Here is a 21970-nt window from a genome sequence, read left to right as displayed (position 1 = left end):
AACAGACAAACCTTGATGAAGACAAGTACCACGAAAAAAAAAAACAATGGAAATATAAAGATGTATGCAAACCTGAGTTTTAAATAAATAAACTGTATATATATAAAATTAAAAAATCATTGGCATCATTTTGAAGAAAACAATTTTTATGTTATTAAAAATGAAAATAATTTTTGTACTTATATGTTAAAAAGTGTAGTCAATTTTTTGTTGGCAGAATTTTTTTGTTCCTCTCAAATTTTTTTATCTATTTTAAATTGAATAAAAATTGCGCGTTGTTATTAAGGTTCCTGTACACCTGTTCTGTAATTTATTATTATTAATTATTATTATTATTAGTGTCAACTTGAAGCAGCAATAACTATAATTTCCAAATCGCCGAAATATAAGTGAAATTGTTGTACAAATAATTATATATAAATCCTTAAATTAAAATTATTAAATAATCAAAATGTTTATTAATTATTAATTTTGTTATTTCGAGTACGCAAGCGAATTTTTTTTTTTATTTTGGCTAAAATATGCTTCTTATTTTTACCACGTGTGCCACATCAATGGCCCCACATTGGTGACTACATTGTTGTTATTATTCTATACATGCAAACATACGTATAGATAAAGTTCTTAAAATTTAAAACTTGTTTATAACATTTATATAAAAATAGTATGATTCATTTTGACTCTTGATTGATTGCCAAAAAAATAATTTTTATAAATTTGCCAATTACTTAAAAAAACAAAATTGGAAAAATAGAGAGAGTAAGTTATAAAAAATTTTTTTGTTTTAGTTTAACATATAAAAAAGTGAGGTTAATTATTGCATTAATATACAACAGTTGTTCCCGCTTGAATATTTATTTTAAAATAATTGTGTATATAATTATAATCTAATGATTGATAATAGAAGAATTTTCATTTATATTCAGTAATTAGATTGTTTATTATAAAAATAAGTAAGTTATTCAGTTACGTCAAAACAAGTTAAAACCTTGATAATTGACTCTAGATTATGATTGTCAAGAAATTATATCAACTAATTGAATAATTTTTTTTTTTTTTTTTTTTTCAATGTTCATGAATTAAACTGTGAGTAATTTATCATTATCAAATTATCACTGACAAATTACTGATAAATAAAAAACTAATTTTATTTTTTCATTTTTGCAGTTTTATCAAAAAAACAACCATCGCACTTTGTGACGTACATTATCTTTCATAATAAAATAAGTCACAATAACAATGGTTAATTAGTGTTATATGTTTAACAATGATCATAAATAATTATTAACTTTTTTTATTGTTGAATTGAGTTATGTTTTTAAGTATTACATAACTTATTTATATTTAATTTTTTAATAATTTAATTGGTAAAATTCAACAATTAATTAAGTTAATTTCATTTATTTATTTATTTATTGTTCTTTTTTCGATATTATTACAAGCAAAATACGAATGCTATTATAAAAGCTGAATGTATAAAATTAACACTAATTGAATTAATACTAATTTAACGAAATAACTCTCCCTTTTAAGTTGCATGTTCCAAGGAATGTTCAATTGGTAAAGACGGTAAAAGCTCTCCAGAGTTATCTCGGCAATATGCCAAAAGCTTTTTAAGACGACATATAGTTAAAATACATTAAGCTAACAATATCATATTGAAAAACTGATAAGACAATAAATAAGATAAAATTCGATGTATCGACAAAGAATAAAGAAAGAAAAAAAAATAGCGATTATCATAGCGAAGCGAACAGTTCACGGATTGAATAAAAAGATCAAGCGTAATAAAAAATTTATAAATTTTAAAGTTTAAAAGGAGCTTCTTATTGGCTAGTGATTGTTTATATGACACAATGCATTTAACTAAGTAATTTTTATTTTGTTTTTGCTATCAGTGCGTGGCAGTCAGTAATGCGATACCCTCATGATTGATCAAACTTCATTTTTTTTTTTCCGGATTCATTTATTATAATTTTTTTACTAAAAGCATTTAAATTTATAATTTTCTTATTTTTTTATATTCTTCCAATTATTCATTTTTTTTTTTTTTTTTGTAGTAGTGATTCTTGAGGTTTTTTAATTTAAAATGAACAAAATTTTTTAAAAAAAAACAAAGAAACAATTAATTTATAAAAAATGAGTTTTATTGAAGTTTTTTTGTTTTGTGCTGTTCTTTATTACTTCTACAATATCAGGTACTGAGTTTTTAATTTTTTTTTTTAAATGAAAACAAAATTTTTTTTTAATTCTTTACATATTTCATCTTCATTTACATATATACAATTTTTTATTATAACAAAATTTTAAATATTAAATTCACATTTTACTTTTTCATTTTTCTATGCAAAAAAAGAAAAAAAAAAAACAATTTAGAACTTATTGAGTTACCTGTAAGTATATATTTTTAAAATAAAAATGATTGTAATTATTTAGAAACCAGGAAAAAAATAATTACAAGCACCAGTGAGTAAAGCGTATAAAATGTCAAGTAGAAAAATAATAATTATCATTTATAATATTAAATATTTTTATAATACGATTCCTATTTAATAAAAAATGTTCTCTGATATTCCAGAAATAAAAAAAACAATAATAAGGATAATATGATTAAATTATTATACAATAAAAACTTGAGTAGAAAAAAAAATGGTAACAAAGTTCAACAGTTGTTTTTTTTTAATTTTGATACGTTTCATCTCAAAAAACCTGATTATCACGTGATAATTGCTGATCATTAACGTATCAGTAATGAGGCTAATGTTAATGTCCAATATTTTATGATTATATACACAATATATATTGTATTTTAAAACTGTCAAGTATTTTGTTATCAAAAAACAAGATACGTACACAAAGGAATAACTCGAGATATTTATTGAACTCAAACTGACCTCGAAATGATAATTTTTATATATTTTATGTGATCTTTAGACAATGTAATTACCCAATTATACATCCATCAATCAATCAATCATACGATAATATATGAAAGGAAAAATACAATGATATTAAAACTGATATGATATGTTATACCTGTAAATTAAAAAATATTAATTAATTAATTTTTATCATTTTCAGCGGCATTAATATGGTAGAATTATTATCAAATCGATTGCAAGATGTTTATGCAAGATGGGAAACTCCAACAGGTCCATTTACTTCCGAAGAAAATTCACCAAGACTTTCACTTGATGGTTATATTAATTTTCATGATAATTAAAAATTTTAAAAAAACTTTATCTATTTTACAATTATATTTAATCAAGTGTTGTATTACTTTTATGTTATTCAATAACAGGTCTTCGACGTGCTGGTCTACAAAGCCAGAGAAAACGCAGTCAAATACGTGAACAAGCACGTAAAGTACGCGAAAGTTCACTATTTAAAATAAAAGAATCTGAGCTTCTTCTTCCTCCAGCTGTTTTTACAAATTCACAATTTCATCGATGCTGTCCTACATGTACACCAACATCTCGAGTAATTATCATATTTTAAATATATTTATTTTGTTTATTATTATTATTATATTTTGACCTACAATCATGCAAAAATCTAGTCAAATTTTATCTATAAATAACAACATGCTCTTCACTTTCAGTGGTCTCTTTGTATGCTAGAGTCTCAACTCGGCCGTGAATGCCATCAAATTACATAACACTTGTTCATACTTGTTTTATATTCAAATCAAATAACAATTACGTGTATTAATTATTTATACATATATAAGTATATATATATATATTTTTTTATTTGCTTTCACAACAATTTAATAATTTTTCTCTGTAAAATGAAAGAAAAAAAATTGTCTTTGTACAAAGTAAAATTTCCGATGATGCTAAAACTAGTCAAAGAACATATAATTACCAGGGACGAATAGAAAAGCCCGATATATAAAATCATTTGCAATAAAATAAAAAAGGATTGACAAAATAAGCTTGAGGCACTGAGAAAATGTATGTTTCCCTGAATACAAAACTTTTCCCGGCTAATTTTTCCACCAGTTTCAGTGTCATATTTTGAGATATTATTTTTTTTTTCTTTTCTTTTATTCATTTACTTATGTAATCGGATTTGTTTTTTTTTTTTTTTTCAAATGATTAATATTAGAAATATGATAATAATTTTTATTTAATTTTACGATAACGATATGCGTGAAAAGTCAGTTGAATTTTTTAAAAAATGGGAAGAAACTGTTGGGGTTGGAGGCTATCGCGAAGAAGTGAGAGATAAATATCTTTTATAATTGACAAACTATTAATTTTTCTTAAAAAATACTTTTCGATTTTATTATTAATTTTTAATAAATTAATTTATTTTTCAGGATTCTTTTATTGATGCTGCAGCTCGACCAACAATATCAGGAAAAAATATTCTTCTTGTTGATCCACAGCCTGGTTTAATATCCAAGGTCTTTAAGCACTTTTGGTACATGTACAATTTACAAAAGTACGATTACCCGGTAGTAACACAAACTGTAAGTATATTTATTTAATCAATAAATAATAATAAATAAATTGTTGTTTAGATAATTATAATAATAATTAAAATTTTATTTAAAGGTACTTAACGACGAACGTTTAAAAGATGCTATCAGAAGTGCTGCTCTTGAACAAGTACATTCAGAAAATATTAGTGAAGAAAAAGCATACTATCTTGCTGAAAAACGTGCCATTAATATACTCAAAAAAATGGAAAGTCGTATATCAAATACACTATTTCGTTTTACTGGTTGGGTAATGTTTAAGTTATTATCATTTTTTATAAAATCAGTTGTTGTTCAGCCATATCAACTTGATGTAATTAAGGAAGCCAATAAAAGTGGTGTACCACTTGTTTTTTTGCCTCTTCATCGTTCACATCTTGATTATATTCTCATGAGTTTTATGCGTCTTACTCATAATATAAGAAATTGTCTTATTGCTGCTGGTGATAATCTTCAACTTCCATTTTTTGGAAATCTATTGAGTGGTCTTGGTGCATTTTATATTAAAAGAAAAATTGATTCAATACCAGGAAAAAAAGATATTTTATATCGTGAAACATTACATACATATGTTATGGAATCATTAAGAGCAGGACACAATTTTGAATTTTTTATTGAAGGAGGAAGAACACGTACTGGTAAAACTTGTATGCCAAAAGGTGGAATATTATCAATAATTGTTGATGCTGTTATTGATGGAACAATTGAAGATGCATTATTAATTCCAGTATCAATTAATTATGAACGTCTTGTTGATGGTAATTTTGTAAAAGAACAACTGGGACAAGCAAAAGCTGTTGAAACTTTTAGTTCAGCTATGAGGGCTATTTGGAAAACATTGAGAGGAAATTATGGTATTGTAAAGATAAATATATGTGAACCATTTTCCTTAAAAGAAATGATTCAATCATTGGAATTAAAAATAAGTCGATCAAATACATCAAAAATTATGGAAAAAGGCATGACACAAAGAATGTCTACATCATCATTGCTTGGAAGTGAAATGATTGATGATGAACACAGATTACTTGTTGATTCATTAGCTCGACATATTGTTTATGATTCATCAAAATCAATACCAATTATGTCAACAAATATTGTTGCATTTTTATTGTTGAATAAATTTAGATATGGATGTTCACTTGATAAACTTGTTATGGCATTTGATGAATTACGCTTGGAATTAGAATCTAAAAATAAAGATTTAGCATTTTGTGGTGAAAATATTGATATAATAAATCATGCATTAAAAATATTAGGTCCTGGTCTTGTTCAACAAAAACGTCAAAAAGTAACAAATACACTTGGTAATCAAGTTGTAAAGACTCAATTCATAACAACTATTGAACCAATTTCAATACTTCCAAATATTATTGAACTTGCATATTACAGTAATACAATGACAATGCATTATGTAATGGATAGTATTGTTATTTCAGCATTGTATGGAGCATTAAAATTACAAATTAATGATCCAAAATTAAGAGCTGAAAATGATATAACTGTTTATCAAAATACTCTTATTGATAAATCCCTTAAACTTTGTGATATTCTCAAGTATGAATTTATTTATTCTCGACCATGTCAAGATGTAGAACAAATTATCATTGAAACAATTCAAAATTTAGTTTATTGTGGTATTATTTCTCAAATTGAAGAAGGTCTTTTGGAAGAGGAACGTTGGGGAAGACGTTATGCAAAAAATTTCGATGACAGTTCTGATGAGGAAAATGCAATTAAAAATGCAACAAGAAAGATCAGATTTAAACTTGATTTGGCACCAGAATCAGCTGATAAAATGCAATTTTTACACACAATTTTAAGACCACTCATTGATACATATACCATCAGTGCATTTACGTTGAGAAAACTTGTAGGAAGATCACTTGGTGAAAAAGAATTTATACAGGAGATTCTTACTGAAATTAAAACAAATATTGACAGTGGAATTGCTGCTTATGGTGAGATTTTAAAATTATTTTGTTATAAAAAAAACAAAAAAGAATAATAATTTTTGTTGTTATTAGTATTTTAATTTTTTATAATTTTACTATTTCTAGGTGAAAGTTTAAGCGTTGATCCAATCAAGAATTCATTAAAAGTATTTGAAAAATGGGGTGTTCTCGAATGCTATATACACGAAAATTCCAGGATATATTATCTCAAAGAAGAATATGATAACGACAAAGCTATCAATGATATTTATGAGAGTGTTGAAGTTTTCAAATGGTTACACACAAATAATTGATTATTTTTTATTTTTTATCTATTACAACTTTCTATTATTAAAAACCATGTAAATATCGTATCATATAATAAGTAATTAATACAAAATGCATTATGATTATACCAAAAAAATATCATTTGTTAGATACACCTTGATATTATTTGATACAATTATAAAAAAAAAAAAAAATAACTTTTTTTTTTTTTTTCTTTGATTCTTATATCAAGTTTATTAAAAACAATTAAAAATTTAAAAATAAATTAATTAACTTTTTAATTTTGTAAACGAAATAATTGAATTTATTAAAATAATTGCTGTTATAAAATAAAGACAAATTTAATTCTGATAAATAAACAAATGATTAATTATTTTAATATCTATATAAGTTTAATTATAAATTTAATTGAAAATGTTAAAACGACAATTTCGATAATTAATTAAATAATCTTCAAAAATTATCATTCATATTTCTGATTGGATAATTAATGGCAATGGCGGTGTAAATTTTGACGGTGTAAATCGATCATAAAAAAAATACTAGAGAGACCTCTGCCAATCACCGAGTGTAACTACATAAAAAAATTTGACAGTATAAACAAGCGTTTTATTTCTTTCTTTTTTATCCTTTTAGATTAAAGTTACAGCGGTGAGTAAAATGTGACTAAAATAATCCATTAAAATCAGTAAATAAACAATATATAAATTAAAATTTTGGATGAATTATCAGTAATTGAAATTGACTTGATTAATAATCGTCAATACTTTTGAGGAAAAAAAATAAAATCAATAAAAAAAAAAAGTTCCTTTCGCATGTGATTATAACCTCGAAATTACAGATATTATTTATGATTTCAGATGGCAGATACAAAAGCCAAAGCTCCAGCCAAGGCTGCTAAGACTGCCAAGGTAGCAACACCAGGCAAATCAACCAGAGGTGCACCTCGTAATTATGATCTCGGTAATGGAGTATATCGTTTCAGCAGAACCCGTATGTACCACAAAAAGGCACTATACAAATTTGTTGGAAAAAAAAATCCAAAGGCTGAAAAGCCAAAAAAACCATTGACAGTTGTTAAACCTATCAATGGTGAAAAGAATGGAGGAACACGTACTGTTCGTCTTCTTAAAAGACGTGCCAGTTATCCAACAACTGACCCCATCAACGCTCATCATGGAAAAAAATGTTTCCGTGATCATACTAGATACGTTAGACCATCACTTGTTCCAGGAACAGTATGTATTTTGTTAGCTGGTGTTCACAAAGGCAAACGTGTTGTCTTATTAAAAGCACTTAAAAGTGGACTTCTTTTGGTCACCGGTATGTTGACAAATCATTATTAATAACAAAAAAAAAAAAAAAAAAAGAAACAATATACCCATTGTTTATGATGATAATAATAATAATTAATTATATTTTATTTTTTGTTTAACAGGTCCATTCTTGATCAATGCTTGCCCAATGAGACGAGTTAGCCAAAACTACGTCATTGCAACATCAACAAGAATCCCACTCAATGGCAAAGTTCCATCCAAATTCGATGATGATTACTTCATTAGAAAACGTGAAAAACGTGCAAAGAAAGAAGAAGGTGATATCTTTGCAACAAAAAAAGAAGCTTACAAAGCATCAGATGAACGTAAAGCTGATCAAAAAATTGTTGATAAAATTGTAATTGACGCAATCAAAAAACACGCAGACAAAAAAATGTTGTTCACCTATTTGTCAGCTATGTTTGGATTACGCAGTAGTCAATATCCACACAGAATGAAGTTTTAAATTGTGGGTGTTTGATATTGATGTGAATAAAAAAAAAATAATACTATATAATACTTTGTTGTTGTTTTTTTTTTTTTTAACTTCCAATTAATACTTTTTATTAATAATAGATTAATTATTTAAATTTTCATTTGTCTTGATATTTCGTGTCCATATAAATTTACAAAAAATGACAAAATAATTTTTGAGTTTTTAATAATTTATTTATTTAAATCAGAGTATGTTTATCATAAAGTAATCACAAGTTTGATGAAATTTTAGATAAAAAAAAAACCCCAATTTATTTATTCTTAATCGAGATGTAACAAATTTACATTTAATTTGATAATTATTTAGCTTTTTTTTGGAAGCATTTCTTCAAGTTCACCATTCTCTTTCATTTCCTTAACAATGTCCAAGCCTCCAAGAAGCTCACCATCAAGATACAGTTGTGGATATGTTGGCCAATTGCTGAATTTTTTTAATCCCTCTCTGACATCATTATCTTCAAGAATATCAAATGTTTGATAGTCAATATTGAGACCGTCTAGAATGCCAGTAATTGTCCTGGAAAAACCACACCTTGGAGCCTGGGGATTTCCTTTCATAAACAGCATACATTTAGCTTGATTAATCAATTGCTTTAATCTTTCGTCTCCACTCAATGGCTTGGTCTTGGTCAATGTCGATTCTACTGGTTGTGTTAAATATTTTTTAAGTTTTTCACCTAGTACAGCTGGATGTGCACCAGTTACTCTGTCAATAACATCTGAATTTTTAACAAATATAATTTCTGGTACTGCTGATACTTTGTACTTTATTGAAAGCTCAGGAGCTTCTTCAGCTTCAACTTTGGCAAATTTTATTCCTTTATACGAATCTTTTGTTGATAAATCATCAATAAGTTCATTCATTTGAGTACACTGTTCTGCCCATGGTGCATAAAAATGAATTACCAAAATATCTTTTGACCTGTTGGTATGAAATAAAATATTTTATTTAGTCAATTGTAGTTTTTGTTTATAATAATAATAATAATTTTAATTTAAGTACAACTTACTTCAAAAATGCATCAAGATCACTGGTATTTTCTATCTTTGTTACTGACATGATTGTTGTTGATTGCTAAATAAATGTTAACTTATTATTTTGTTAATAAATATTGTATTTTTTTTTTAACGTTTTGGAGTTTGATACCAAGATGTAGCGGCAAGATGGCGTCGATTTTAAGTAGCGTTTTCACTGCAAAAGTTTGCAAAAGGCATAACAATGAAAATTGCCTTTATAGATTTTTTTTTATTGTCGTGTGTGTGTGTGTGTGTGTGTGTAGTTTTTATTTCAATTGTATTGAATTATTATATTTATTATTTTTCGAAAATGACACACAGTAACCCAGCACAGGTGTGAATAATCTATCAAAAATAAAAATAATAAATGATTATACACACACGGTTCCTAGAAAAATGTAATCAGTGCCTACATGGATATTTACTGTATATCAACCAACAAATGAAGTTGAAAAAAATACTGTGTGGAAATGCAGATACAATAAATAATTCAATGAGTGTATAATTGACAGCTGACTTGAATTCTCGTAAATGTTTTTCCACCAATTATAAAACAACATAAACAGAAAAAAATTATCATCTTGATAAATCCAGTCAGTTAAAAATATACCAGAAAACTAAAAAAAAAAAACCACACCAAAATATATTCAAGTCAACAAGATTAAATTTATTTTGTGAATCATAAAAGTAACAAGGATAACATCTAAATATATTTTCATATTTAATAAAACCAACACATACAATAATCAGTACATAAACTTCCATTGTGTATGAATAATAATTAATAAAATTGCATAATATTATATATCAAGATGTTGAACCGTTTTAAATCAGCATTCATTAATGCCGTTAATGGTAGTGAGCTTGGTTTACAAGATAGTAATCATTTAGAAAATGAAGTTTCTGTAGATTATAATAATGTCATTGAAGTTGAAGCTAAGCCATACAGTCGACCAAGTTTTCTAGGTCTAACCCAGGAAGAAACACAGGTAATTATTGTTCAACTGTTCGTAACAAGGAAAAATAAATAAATAAATATCCATCAATTAATAACTATTGATATCAATTGAAATAAATTAAACAACATTATTTTTATTATTATCTTTTTGTTTTATTTTATTTTTTTAGGTCAGTGCTGATCACAAAGTAAGGCCTATTATTGTTCCAAGAGATTTAAGTCGTTTGCCATGGTGTGCTGGATATGCAGAATGTATTAATGCTGGTAAATCAACATGGAATGAAGATCAAGCAGCAGCAACAAGAGGAGATCTTCAGCTACCTGATAGTGATATAACTTTGCCTTATATTATGTTTTCCATATTTGATGGACATGCTGGATACCAAGTTGCTCTCACATCTAGACTACATCTTCATCGAATTATTTTAGTAATTTTTAAATTTTATTTACTATTTTATTTTACTTTTAACTAATAATGATGATACATAATATTTATATTATACAAATTATGATTTTAGGAAAAATTACAAGCTATACCTGGCCATATGTTGCTTAATGATAGTGAAGAAAATTTTATAAATGCCAAAGATTTAGTAACTGGAGCTATTGAATTGGCATACCGACAAATGGATCACATAGTAGAACATCAAGCTCAAAATGGTGGTGGTGGATGTACAGCAATTACAATATTATTTTTAAATGGTAATCTTTATGCTGCTGGAGCTGGTGATTCAAGAGCTGTGCTTGTTTATGGTGATGATCAACGTGCCATCACAACTGATCATACACCAGATTCAGAATCAGATCGTGTACGAGCACTTGGTTCATTGAAAGCAAGTGAATTATTAAAATCACATTTTACACCATTAGAATTTAGAAAACGTCCAGTTCCAAAAGAACTAGGTAGTATGGTTTTGTATAGAGAGCCATTTATGACTGGTTGGGCATATAAAATATTGACACATGTAGATTTACGTATGCCTCTTGTATCTGGTCATGGAAAAAGAAGTCGTGTAATGGGTACCATTGGTGTTACTCGAGGTTTTGGTGATCATGGACTTAAAGCAGCTAATACTGGCCTAAATATAAAACCATTTTTATTATCAAAACCAGAAATACAATGTATTAAACTTGAAGACTATGAACTTACTGAGAGAGATTGCATTATTATTGCAACTGATGGATTATGGGATGTTGTTTCAGACAAAGATGCAGGTAGTATTCTTAGAAAAATACTTGCACCTGATACACCATCTTTAGAGTATAGGTAAAATAATGATTAAAATAATATTTAACAATAATATCAACAGAATAATGAAATTTTTTATTAATGTATATTTAAAACTTTGTTATTTATTTAATTAGACTGACAATGGCTGCTCAAGAATTAGTACAAGCAGCAAGAGGACGATTGATTGGAAGAATTTGGCGAGGTAAACCTGAAAACCCAGAAGAAACTGATGATCGATATGTACCAATGGCATCTGTTGATGATATCAGTGTCACTGTTATTCCAATTTATCCATATTTATGTGAACATAAACAATGGGTAAAAACAAATTTACAAGAAAGAAGATATTCTAATGATGGATCAGTTGCATCGACAAATAATTCTACTTAACATTATTATTATTAATAATATTATTTCAACTTTTTTTTAAAATTTTTAATTTAAAACAAAGAAATCAGTAAAATCCATCACATTGCCAAATAATTAAATTTTATGAAAATGAAACAAACAGTAAGATATATTGCTTAACAATAGTTTAAAAATTCTTGCATTCAATAGTCTACAAAAAAAAGTGTGATTTATAAAATGAATTTTCATCCATATTACATTCCATTTTACATTTATCAATTTAATATATTAATTTAGAACCAAAAAATATGTTAATGAATGCCTTTTTTTATTTTTTTTCTTGGCAGCATAATTATTATTTCATAGATAATAAATAATTGAAAAATTATTAAATATGGTTTTCATAAGCTAAATTATTTACGTCGGTTAACTTGTAAAGCACGACTATATATATGATTGATTAAATATGTAAATATTAAAAATACAAATATGATATTTTATTTTTCAACAATAAGAAATAAAAATAAATAATTAAAATTGTTTTTATTATATATAAAAAAAAAAAAGTAGTAGTATAAAAAAAGCACACTAAAAATATTGTCTTGGTAATTGGCGTGTAATTAAATGTATTAAAATTTTCAAGATTTATTGAATATCCAATTTATTTGAATGTAATCGATGACGTGAAACAACACGTAATGGAATTTTTGATCCTAGTTTACGATGTTCAGTATGTGAGTTTATTGATTTATTATTAAAATCAAGATTTAATGATGTTGAATCAAATATTGATTTACCAGTTATCTTATCATTTTTAAACGACAATTCTAATTCATTTATTATATCTTCAATTAAATTTTGTGCTTCAAACATTATTTGTGATTTACTGTCAATTGGATCATCGAATATTTCACTTACTTTTGCTGATGGATTTTTATATGCATCAACATCAACAGTTAAAACGTATAATTTTTGATAATTTTGATTATTCGTAGTTATCCAAGTTTTCTATTAAATATAAAATATTTTATATTGTTAAAAATTGTTACTCTCTGATTATTAAAGTCATTTTAAACGTATCAGTCAAGATTTTTTTTTTTTTTTTTTAGTAAAAAGAAAATTAAATAAATAATATCAAATTGCAATTTAAATGCACTAAAAAAATCTATATTGAAATTGAAAGAAAAAATAAGTAAACAAATATATGAAATACGACTTTAATATAGCAGAGAGTTGAACAGAATAAATAGAATTACGTGAATGTTTTCTGATATTTCAAGAGGTTTCCCAACCAATTGAGTCAAGTCCAATGATATTTGACTGTCTTCCTGATTTCTCAATGTCTCACAATTTAAAGTTGTAGACTCAACGATGGCTTCAGGAACTCTCATAAATTTTTTGCTAATTATTTTTCGAATTATTCCACAAAATATTCTAGATAAAAGTTAACATTTGATTTATTAAATATTATAAACTAAAACAAAATATTATTTTCAACTTACATAATGATAATTCCTATGATGAAGTATCCAATTAAATACCAATCAGTAATTTTGAACAAAGAAATTGGTAAATTATTGAGGCAATACTTTGTGACATCATTCCAGGTCTCATCAGGTTTACCATAAATTCGAATATTTAAATCTTCATATATGTGTTGATAAACCAACTGAAGATTCATCAAACTATCCATATTTATTATCAAAAAAAAAAAAAAAAAAATTATTATAAAATTTTAAAAATAAAATCAATAGCTTTTCATTATTTCCATTGTAGATTTCCAGATTTTCCTTGTGAAACCTGGGAAAGATGACGCCACTCGTTTTACAAATTTATTTTCAAATCATCAATATAAAAAAAAGTTTTTAAAAGGCTAAAATTTTTCCTATTATAAAAAAAAAAAATAATAATTTGTACAGTTGACTGAGATTTTTATTCAATTTCTTATTGGCTCATTTATTTTTTATATTAAAACATTTTTACAACAAACACAATCGTTACCAAGGCAATGTTTTTTTAATTTTCATTAAAATCTTGAAGTCCAATTAAAATTAAATTGGTTTTAATTAAATTAAATCTTTTAATCCATTAAATTTAATTTCCTATTAAAAAAAAATAATTTATCGGTGTTAACTGTTTAATTAATTATTTATTCAATTAATTTATTTATTGACTTGTTAATTTATTAAATAATTATTATTAATTTAATTTTTTAGCTACTAATTTTTTTTGTTTTGAGATTCAAATTATTCGCGCGCTTTATTTTTTGGCCAATTTATGGGGTTTTGATTTTTGATCCCCCCACCACCTGATTTGCAAAAAATAGAAAATTAATTGCTCGCGGCCATTTTACGTCACAGTGCGTTTCATCTCTCAAGTGGGACGGATGTCTAATATTTTAATCAGTTTTATATATAATTTATAGACTTGAATCAATTAAATAATTGTAATAATTTGAACGTTAATATTAAAAAGTGTATAAAAAATTGTATCAAGAATGAAAAAATCCCTCATTATCTTCATAAATTATGATGAATTGTTTGCTGTTGAAACCTGCTGCTGTGTCCTGTATCCTATTTACTCGTATTGTATGTATTGCTTTCTTCTTTTTCTTTTTATTTTTACTAATTCTATTTAATATTTTTGCTGAAAATAATATTTCTAAATTTCTGATGTTGATGGGAGATGGTGTGATTTTTTTTTTTTTTTTTTTGGAGCGTCACATAAATTAGTGACGTCATACGCAATTACATTATTTGTTTTTTTTTTTTTTATTTTTAAATTACAAATGCGAATTAATGTGTTTAGAAAATTATATCATTATATTAGCTTGAAAAAAAAAATTACGTGCGTAAAAAAATATTAAAATCTTTTCTTGTTATTTTTTTTTTTTTTCGGCGTTTGTGGGGGGCCATTCAATAGCCGTTAGTTGAATAATTTTTTCATTTTTTTTTTTTCTTTTATTTACGTGAATTATTGTTCTATTTTCCTCATATTCATTCCAATTCTATTTCCATTGAATTCAAAAATTATTAATTTCTGATTAATTACATATTTTTGATTAATTATATCAGTTTTTTTTTTTTTTTCCCTTGAAAATACTGCGTTGCGTGTGCGCATGTATGTGTGAGCGTCGGTCACATACACACACCACACACACACGCATTTATACATCTTTTGTTTTGGTGCGCACTTTGAGTGAAAAAAAAAATAAATAAATAGACTACAACATCGTTGAGTACTTCTAAAATATTTTAGTTGTATACAACGAATTCTAGAATTATTTTTTTTAATTCTTGATTTAATTAGCTGTTTTTACAGTAAATATTTTAATTTGATTTTTAACACGTGAGTTACATTATTATTTTTATATTGAATATTTTACCATTATACTGTTTTTATATATAAAGTTTTTTGTGCAGGTACTTTTAATTAATGGATAAAATTAAAATGAAAAATAATAAAATACGAAATATGCTTACAAGCCATAAATTATAAATATTTTATCAGGTGAATAAATTTTCAATAGTTATTGGTTGTAACAAGGCTACTTGACTTAGAGTCAGGTCGATATACAATTATTGGAACTGGCAGTGAATGCCAAAAAAAAAAAAGTAAATAAAAATAAAAGAGATTGACTTACACCCTCAATCGACATAGGGCTTGCCTTGGTGTGGGCATCATACATCATCGTTAAAAAACTTTTAGATGGTTTCCTGGTTGAAGCATTTGCCCCAATATGTTTCAAGCTACCAAAAAATATTTATTTTTATTATTATTATATCATTTTATTGTATTTTATTCTTCGTAATCCCCCATGGCAATCAGTCGTTTTATATTTTGGCAAGTAGCAAAGCCTACATGTCACCTTTTTTTTTTCTAATTGGTATAAAAACATACTGCAGATCCCCTTTGGCTCTGATAGATAATCATAAGTGGAGTTTAAATTGAAACTCGCTGTTAAATTCTTCCCATGGGATTACAGCAGCTTTCAGCTTTTCTCGGTTGTACATGTCTTCATTTTTTTATCTCAAACACCTGGGTATCTTTATTGCAAATACATATATATTTCAATTTTCCACATTAATAAAAACAAAACAAATAGAAAACATGGTGCATCTTTGCAACAAATTTACATGTTATTTTTTTATTAATTGTGATTATGATGTATTTGTATCGAGTCATTTAAAAACTGGATGATAAAAAAAATAAATAACGACATTACAAAGTTGTTTGTAAATACGTTGGTCGCATTGAGGATTTTTTATTTTTATTTATTTATTTTTTTTTGTTCAACTCAAACGGACTAAATTAAATTAAACAAAAAAAAAAAAATAGAAATAGTTGAATTAAAAGTATCTTCAAATGATTGTAATATTATCCAGTATATTTATCATTCTAGAAAAAGCATTTAAAATTGAAAATTATTTATTTTATTTACTGATGTATATTGTAAATTCAATTGACTGATTCAATTGATTAAAATATATCTCATATGTTAATGAGTTTAAACATGCAATAGCAATTTATATTTTCTAAACATAAACAACTTGTTTAATTTATGCATTTAATCATGTATATAGTTTTCAGCAACAATTGGCTGTGTAAATCGTTTATGTCAAGGTAGTTTCACGGTTGATGATACTATTTCCTCGTATGTCTATCTATCACTCGTTTATGAACTTCATATGATATACACATATATCTTTACATGATAATACATATAATGACGTTATACAATGTATTTATATATATAGCTTGAGAATAGAACTGAGTATCTATATAGATGAAGAAACAACTGATGTATATATATATTAGTTGCCTAAGTTAGTTACAAGTCCTCGAGATACACAGGACAAACGTATCCTAATTGTCCGGGGAATTGTTTACACATCCACGGTCTTCAGTATTGTCGTTCCTTTACACATTCACGATTCGCATACGATTGTCACCTCATTCATTGTCTACTCATTCTGTATATATCAATCTACCTCTCTGATGCTTCTCAACTCAGTCTCTGATGTATTTACACTGTCTTCCAAGTGAATGATCACAAGTTTCTATTTCCTGCTATAATACACAAGACTCTAAAATACATATCAAATAATGTCATGAAATTATTTAAATATTAAATTATTGTTATTATTATTTTTATTAAATTTATATATGATACTTAAAAATATTTTTGACATCTTTGTCAATTTATTGATACGTAAACGATTACCTTTAACGTCATTCATTCAATATCTTTTTTTTTTTTTATTTCTCTTCCATATTTGTGTATAGAATAAGAAATTTCCATTTTAATGGCTATACTAAAAAGATTGAATGAAAAAGCATTTTCCTGCATCGTCATGGAATGTGCTCTCGTATAAAATGCATGTGCAATGAACAATTTTTCTCATTTTGGCCGTTAATGTCTATCGTAAACTGGTGTGTTCAAGAATATCACATATTATATATTTAAAAATAAAAAATTTTATCTAGAATAATGGTGAAAAAAATTTTTTTTCATGATTTTTAATAATATATGAGGAAAGATAATAATGTATTTTTTTTTCTGCTATTGTTTATTGAAGAAGAGGTTTTTTTTTTTTTAAATTTTCTTTAGAGATAAGTGTAGAGGAAAAAAAAAAAATTATTCGGTTTCACAAGTTTCTGTGATAATAATCAGCTGTAAATTGAAAAATTTTCTAGAATCATCATATTTTTTTTAATAATAAAAAAAGTTTAATCGAACAAACACTCACTTGACAGTGATAAATTAATTCTCACTAATCTCTTGTCATGTACTTGGTTTTTATGATAACAAAAGTATATAGCAATGAAATGTGACGTGTTTATATGTGTTTCCTTGAAAACGAATTATTAAGTCACCGGGTACCAGTTGAAAATTAATACATTTATAAATTCAAAATACATGCATTACATTACAAATAGCAGGAATAATTTTAGCATTGAATTCTATACACATCATGTATCATATATACACATATAAGCATTTCTAAAGTATACTGTGCCTAGAATTTGTCTGTAAGTAAAATCAGAGGCAACAAGGCTGGTATTTTGCCAAATGAAAGCTGAACTGAGAAGTTCTTCGGGTTGAGGTATAATATAAGAGCAAGAGGAGAGAGGAGTATAGTAATAGCTAGAAGAGAAAATAGAGGGATTTGTAGATTTGGACCAAAGGAATAGCAAGACCGTGCCTGGCATTCATTGCCCATTCGTGGTGGTTTTGAGCATATCAGTGGCCTCCATTCAACGAATAAGCATGAGTAGCATGATTCTTGCCTCTCATGCAAGCTGCTTTGCAGTTAATTAACATTGCACTGAACAACGTTTGTTCATTTCTACATAATATATACATATACATATACAATGTACATGATACTAAAATTCAAAATAACTGGTGCACAAGAGACATCAAAATATTTGTATAGAATTAATGTTTTTGTTATTTGATTTATTTTTTTCTATCTAATTTTGAGAAAATTAACACAAATTTATTAAAATATATGGTTACTTTGATATGTAGGTATATATTTATGTTATCATTATTATTCATTTTTGTTTATTAATCATCAACATAATGCAAAAAGAAATGACTTTAATGAAAACAAGTCAAAAAAAAACAAAACCCAGGTGGTTAGGTTTATAAATTTTGCGTGTTGTTGTATACATTGTATATTTGAAGGTAATATAAACTGACATTGTACATGTTGTATATACTGTATATATACTGGGTGTTCAAGCAGCTAACAAGCATCTGAGCAAACAAACCCAAGAGCCCCTTGACTTGATACTTGTCCTCTGTGACTCACTTGCTACGTATCAACATGTTTATGTATACCAGCATAAAGCATCAATAATATTAAAAATATAAAATTTAAATATGGTAATGATAATTATTACAACTGAATAAGCTTGTGTACATAAGCTGTTGTTATTGTGTACAATTTAATCTGTAATCAATACAAAAAAAAATGAGAGAATGATATGATTACAGAGTTTTACCTGGTATTTTTTTTTTTTTTCATCTTTTTTATCTACCCAATTATTTTTATTTATTCCCGTGAATTTATACTGATGTATATCATCAGTTTATTTTTAATAATTTTAAATCAAAGAGATATTTGATAAATTTAAAATATATATTAAAAAATGATCTAATGTTATAAAATAATCATACTGATTACTGATAAAAGATTGCAATATTAATTATTATCAAGATTGTCATCAGTTGACTCATCAGCTTTTCTTACAATTATGACGCCATATATTATTGATAAAGACTTGATAAGAAACACTTGGGTATATAAGTAGCAAGCCGCATCTCGGTTTGAGCATACAAACAAGTGTTGTGATTAAAGAGTTACAATGTTGTCCAAAAGTTCATTATTAATTTTGGCCTTATTGGTCGCAATCAGTGTTGCATCTTGGTTACCACAAACACAAAATTCTTACTATCGTCCAGCACCATATGCTGTTGGTGGTTGTCTTGGTAATTCATCAAATAAATCACATCATTTGATTGCTGGTAGTCGATTACCTGGTGATCGTTTGACTCTTCAGCAGTCTATTGTCAAGACTTCATCATGGGCTCAAATAACTAGTATTGAAAAAAACTTCAACGTTAGTAGATACGAAAGAATAACTCAAGTTTTAGCTTGTGATCAAAAAACTAATGGAAATGGTGCATATCCTTCAATTATCAAGGGTGGTCCTGGTGGCAGCAATGTCACAATTAAATTCAAAAGTCAAAGAGGTCATGGCATCAACTTTGTCGTCTTAATTTACTCTAGAAATTAAAAAAAAATATTTTTATAATAAAAATTTGATAAAAATCATCAAATTTTGGAAAATTTAAATATTAAATTTATGCAAATTTAAAAGAGAAAAAAAAAATAATTAAATTGTGTATTTTAATGGGCAAATATTGCAATATTTATTTCTTTATTTTTTCAAATGTGAAAATTATTTTTATTTAATTGGCAAATATTAACAAGTGTTTTTTTTTTTTTTTTTTTTTTTTGAATAAATATTATCTGATATCTTATTTTATCTTATTTTTTTTGTTGTTCAAATATATCAATTCAGTTACTGCAAATATAACATATAAAAAAAAAAAAAAAAACTGAAAAAAATTCTACTTTTATTATTAGTTGAGTAATTGTTTTATTTATATTGATATCAAACTGTTTATAAACTAAAGTGTATTTTTATACTAGAAAAAAAAAATCAACAAACGTCATCGAATAAATTATTAATTTTTGGTCTATATATTGCAACTTGAAATATACCTTGTAGTGTTGATAATATCTTCTAGCTAAAGGGCGTTTCTTTTAGTTCGAATTTTATTTATAGAATGTTGTAATATAGCCAGGTTTTTTATTTAACTCTTGTATAAAATCAATGGGTTAACGTCAAACAGTTATGGCAGTATTTTTATTTAAAAATAAAATAAAAAAACAACTAAAGTTTTCATTTAAAAATAAACACAATTCTAAAATAAAAAAAATTAATTAATTAATTAAACAGGTCAGCGTCTAGGGCATTCTATAAATGAACAATATTGATTTGTATTTTTACAAAAATAAAACATTGTTATATTTTCAACTACTACATAATAATTTAATAAAAAATTATTGCATGAAAATTTTTTTAAAAATAAAACAAAAAGATAAAAAAATAAAAAATCAATTGACTACAGAGAATTGTAAGAATGTCATTAACTTGGTAACTTGTTATTTTGTGAAAATTCTTGAATAATTGAAGATTGGAAAATCTTGGGTGGGAAAAATTAATACATAAATCGTTGGTTCGCGCGAACATGATGGTACGAACTGTGAAAACTTGGTTCTGTCTATATAACGAAAAAGTTTATCTTCTCGACGATTGGGTAACTCTGTCTTCTCTCGGGGCGCGTACTTTTCTCGTTCCACATTTTCATCTTTATTTGGACTCTATTCTACCGAATTGTCGGGAGGTGGGTGGTAAACGGAAGAACTGAAGAAGATTGGGTTCCACGATGGCAGTGCAAGCAAGGGCCAAGTGAAAAATAATAATAATAATAATAATAATAAAAAAAAAAAAAAAAACTTCCACCTACCCAGTCACCCATTTTATTTATTTTTTTTATTATTATTATTTTTTTTTTCTTTTGTCAAAATTTAGTAGATGAGAGAAAACTAGGTCAACGTCATACTGTTCTGAAAAAGTTGATTGTTCATTGCTCGATTTCTTTATTTCCAAAGTAAATTTTTCTATTATTTATTTACATTTTTTTTTTTTTTTTTATCACAATCATTATTATTGTTATTATTATCTTATTTTTCTATACTTTTTTCAACAAACGTATAATACATATATTCAGATATATAAAACGTGCATAGGTTGTAGTTTATGAATTGAGTTCTCATTTATATTCACTGTAGAATATACAAGTATTATACCAAGAAAATGGAAAATTTCAAAGAGGATTTTAATAGTTACAAGTGGTATTTTTATGAAAAAAAAAAAAAAATAATATATACTTTATTCATTTTTTTATACATAATATAAAAGTATATACATTTTTTATGGTTCATTTTTATTTGAATAGTTGAAATTTACTTAAATATAAATGGATACATATTAACTGATATATTTAATAAATAAAAAAATATTTTAAACATCGTATATTTTTTAATATATTGTTTGTTTGTTTGTTATTTATTTTGTTGCTAAAGTCAACATGCCACCAGTGAAAAACTTGGCGACATAAGTCAGATATAGCATATATATAATCAAGCTATCAGACAATCTAGGGTTGCATTGATATGACATATAGTTACATGCAACATACTTGTGATTTTATAAAGAGCACGATCCATTGACATTTTCAAAGGTCTCATCAAA

The 21970-nt window shown here is 25.9% G+C and overlaps 7 protein-coding genes across 10 annotated transcripts in view; 5 read left to right on the top strand and 2 right to left on the bottom strand.

Moving 5' to 3' along the window:
- Nucleotides 1–45: 45 nt before the first annotated feature.
- LOC122851610 (glycerol-3-phosphate acyltransferase 1, mitochondrial) lies at nucleotides 46–7147 on the top strand. 4 transcript variants are annotated; one of them, XM_044150950.1, is made up of 6 exons: nucleotides 46–759; nucleotides 3082–3197; nucleotides 3302–3480; nucleotides 4325–4477; nucleotides 4563–6447; nucleotides 6547–7147. In XM_044150950.1, the coding sequence occupies exons 2-6, from the start codon at nucleotides 3092–3094 to the stop codon at nucleotides 6732–6734; spliced, it is 2511 nt and encodes an 836-aa protein (XP_044006885.1). In that variant the 5' UTR covers nucleotides 46–759; nucleotides 3082–3091; the 3' UTR covers nucleotides 6735–7147. The 4 variants fall into 4 exon arrangements, with proteins under 4 accessions (XP_044006885.1, XP_044006884.1, XP_044006888.1 ...); XM_044150949.1 differs by lacking the exon at nucleotides 46–759 and adding an exon at nucleotides 1567–2198; XM_044150953.1 differs by lacking the exons at nucleotides 46–759; nucleotides 3082–3197; nucleotides 3302–3480 and adding an exon at nucleotides 3744–3956.
- A 119-nt stretch (nucleotides 7148–7266) lies between these two features.
- LOC122851611 (60S ribosomal protein L6-like) lies at nucleotides 7267–8543 on the top strand. Its single transcript, XM_044150954.1, has 3 exons — nucleotides 7267–7359; nucleotides 7569–8031; nucleotides 8147–8543. The coding sequence occupies exons 2-3, from the start codon at nucleotides 7569–7571 to the stop codon at nucleotides 8488–8490; spliced, it is 807 nt and encodes a 268-aa protein (XP_044006889.1). The 5' UTR covers nucleotides 7267–7359; the 3' UTR covers nucleotides 8491–8543.
- Nucleotides 8544–8676: 133 nt separating this feature from the next.
- On the bottom strand, nucleotides 8677–9659 carry LOC122851607 (glutaredoxin-3). The gene is made up of 2 exons (XM_044150945.1): nucleotides 9530–9659; nucleotides 8677–9441 (listed from the first exon to the last, which is right to left on the bottom strand). The coding sequence occupies exons 1-2, from the start codon at nucleotides 9577–9579 to the stop codon at nucleotides 8823–8825; spliced, it is 669 nt and encodes a 222-aa protein (XP_044006880.1). The 5' UTR covers nucleotides 9580–9659; the 3' UTR covers nucleotides 8677–8822.
- A 689-nt stretch (nucleotides 9660–10348) lies between these two features.
- Nucleotides 10349–12668, top strand: LOC122851605 (protein phosphatase 1H). The gene is made up of 4 exons (XM_044150943.1): nucleotides 10349–10525; nucleotides 10665–10922; nucleotides 11013–11761; nucleotides 11860–12668. The coding sequence occupies exons 1-4, from the start codon at nucleotides 10349–10351 to the stop codon at nucleotides 12113–12115; spliced, it is 1440 nt and encodes a 479-aa protein (XP_044006878.1). The 3' UTR covers nucleotides 12116–12668.
- On the bottom strand, nucleotides 12556–14063 carry LOC122851606. Its single transcript, XM_044150944.1, has 3 exons — nucleotides 13576–14063; nucleotides 13330–13507; nucleotides 12556–13081 (listed from the first exon to the last, which is right to left on the bottom strand). The coding sequence occupies exons 1-3, from the start codon at nucleotides 13764–13766 to the stop codon at nucleotides 12719–12721; spliced, it is 732 nt and encodes a 243-aa protein (XP_044006879.1). The 5' UTR covers nucleotides 13767–14063; the 3' UTR covers nucleotides 12556–12718.
- Nucleotides 14064–14486: 423 nt separating this feature from the next.
- Nucleotides 14487–21970, top strand: part of LOC122851596 (ephrin-B1) — a 509511-nt gene continuing 502027 nt past the window's right edge. The window contains exon 1 of the mRNA XM_044150938.1: nucleotides 14487–14661. Within this exon, the coding sequence (XP_044006873.1) occupies nucleotides 14602–14661 (60 nt within the window). The 5' untranslated portion in view covers nucleotides 14487–14601. The remainder of the gene's footprint in view (nucleotides 14662–21970) is intronic.
- LOC122851597 (probable salivary secreted peptide) lies at nucleotides 19402–21311 on the top strand. Its single transcript, XM_044150941.1, has one exon. It carries the CDS (start codon nucleotides 19451–19453, stop codon nucleotides 19880–19882), a length of 432 nt encoding a protein of 143 aa, XP_044006876.1. The 5' UTR covers nucleotides 19402–19450; the 3' UTR covers nucleotides 19883–21311.

Source organism: Aphidius gifuensis, linkage group LG3 (assembly GCF_014905175.1).
Source record: "Aphidius gifuensis isolate YNYX2018 linkage group LG3, ASM1490517v1, whole genome shotgun sequence".
NCBI classification, from domain to species: Eukaryota; Metazoa; Arthropoda; class Insecta; order Hymenoptera; family Braconidae; genus Aphidius; species Aphidius gifuensis.
Note: the sequence above shows the minus strand (reverse complement) of the source record. Positions and strands in the feature narration are given on the sequence as shown.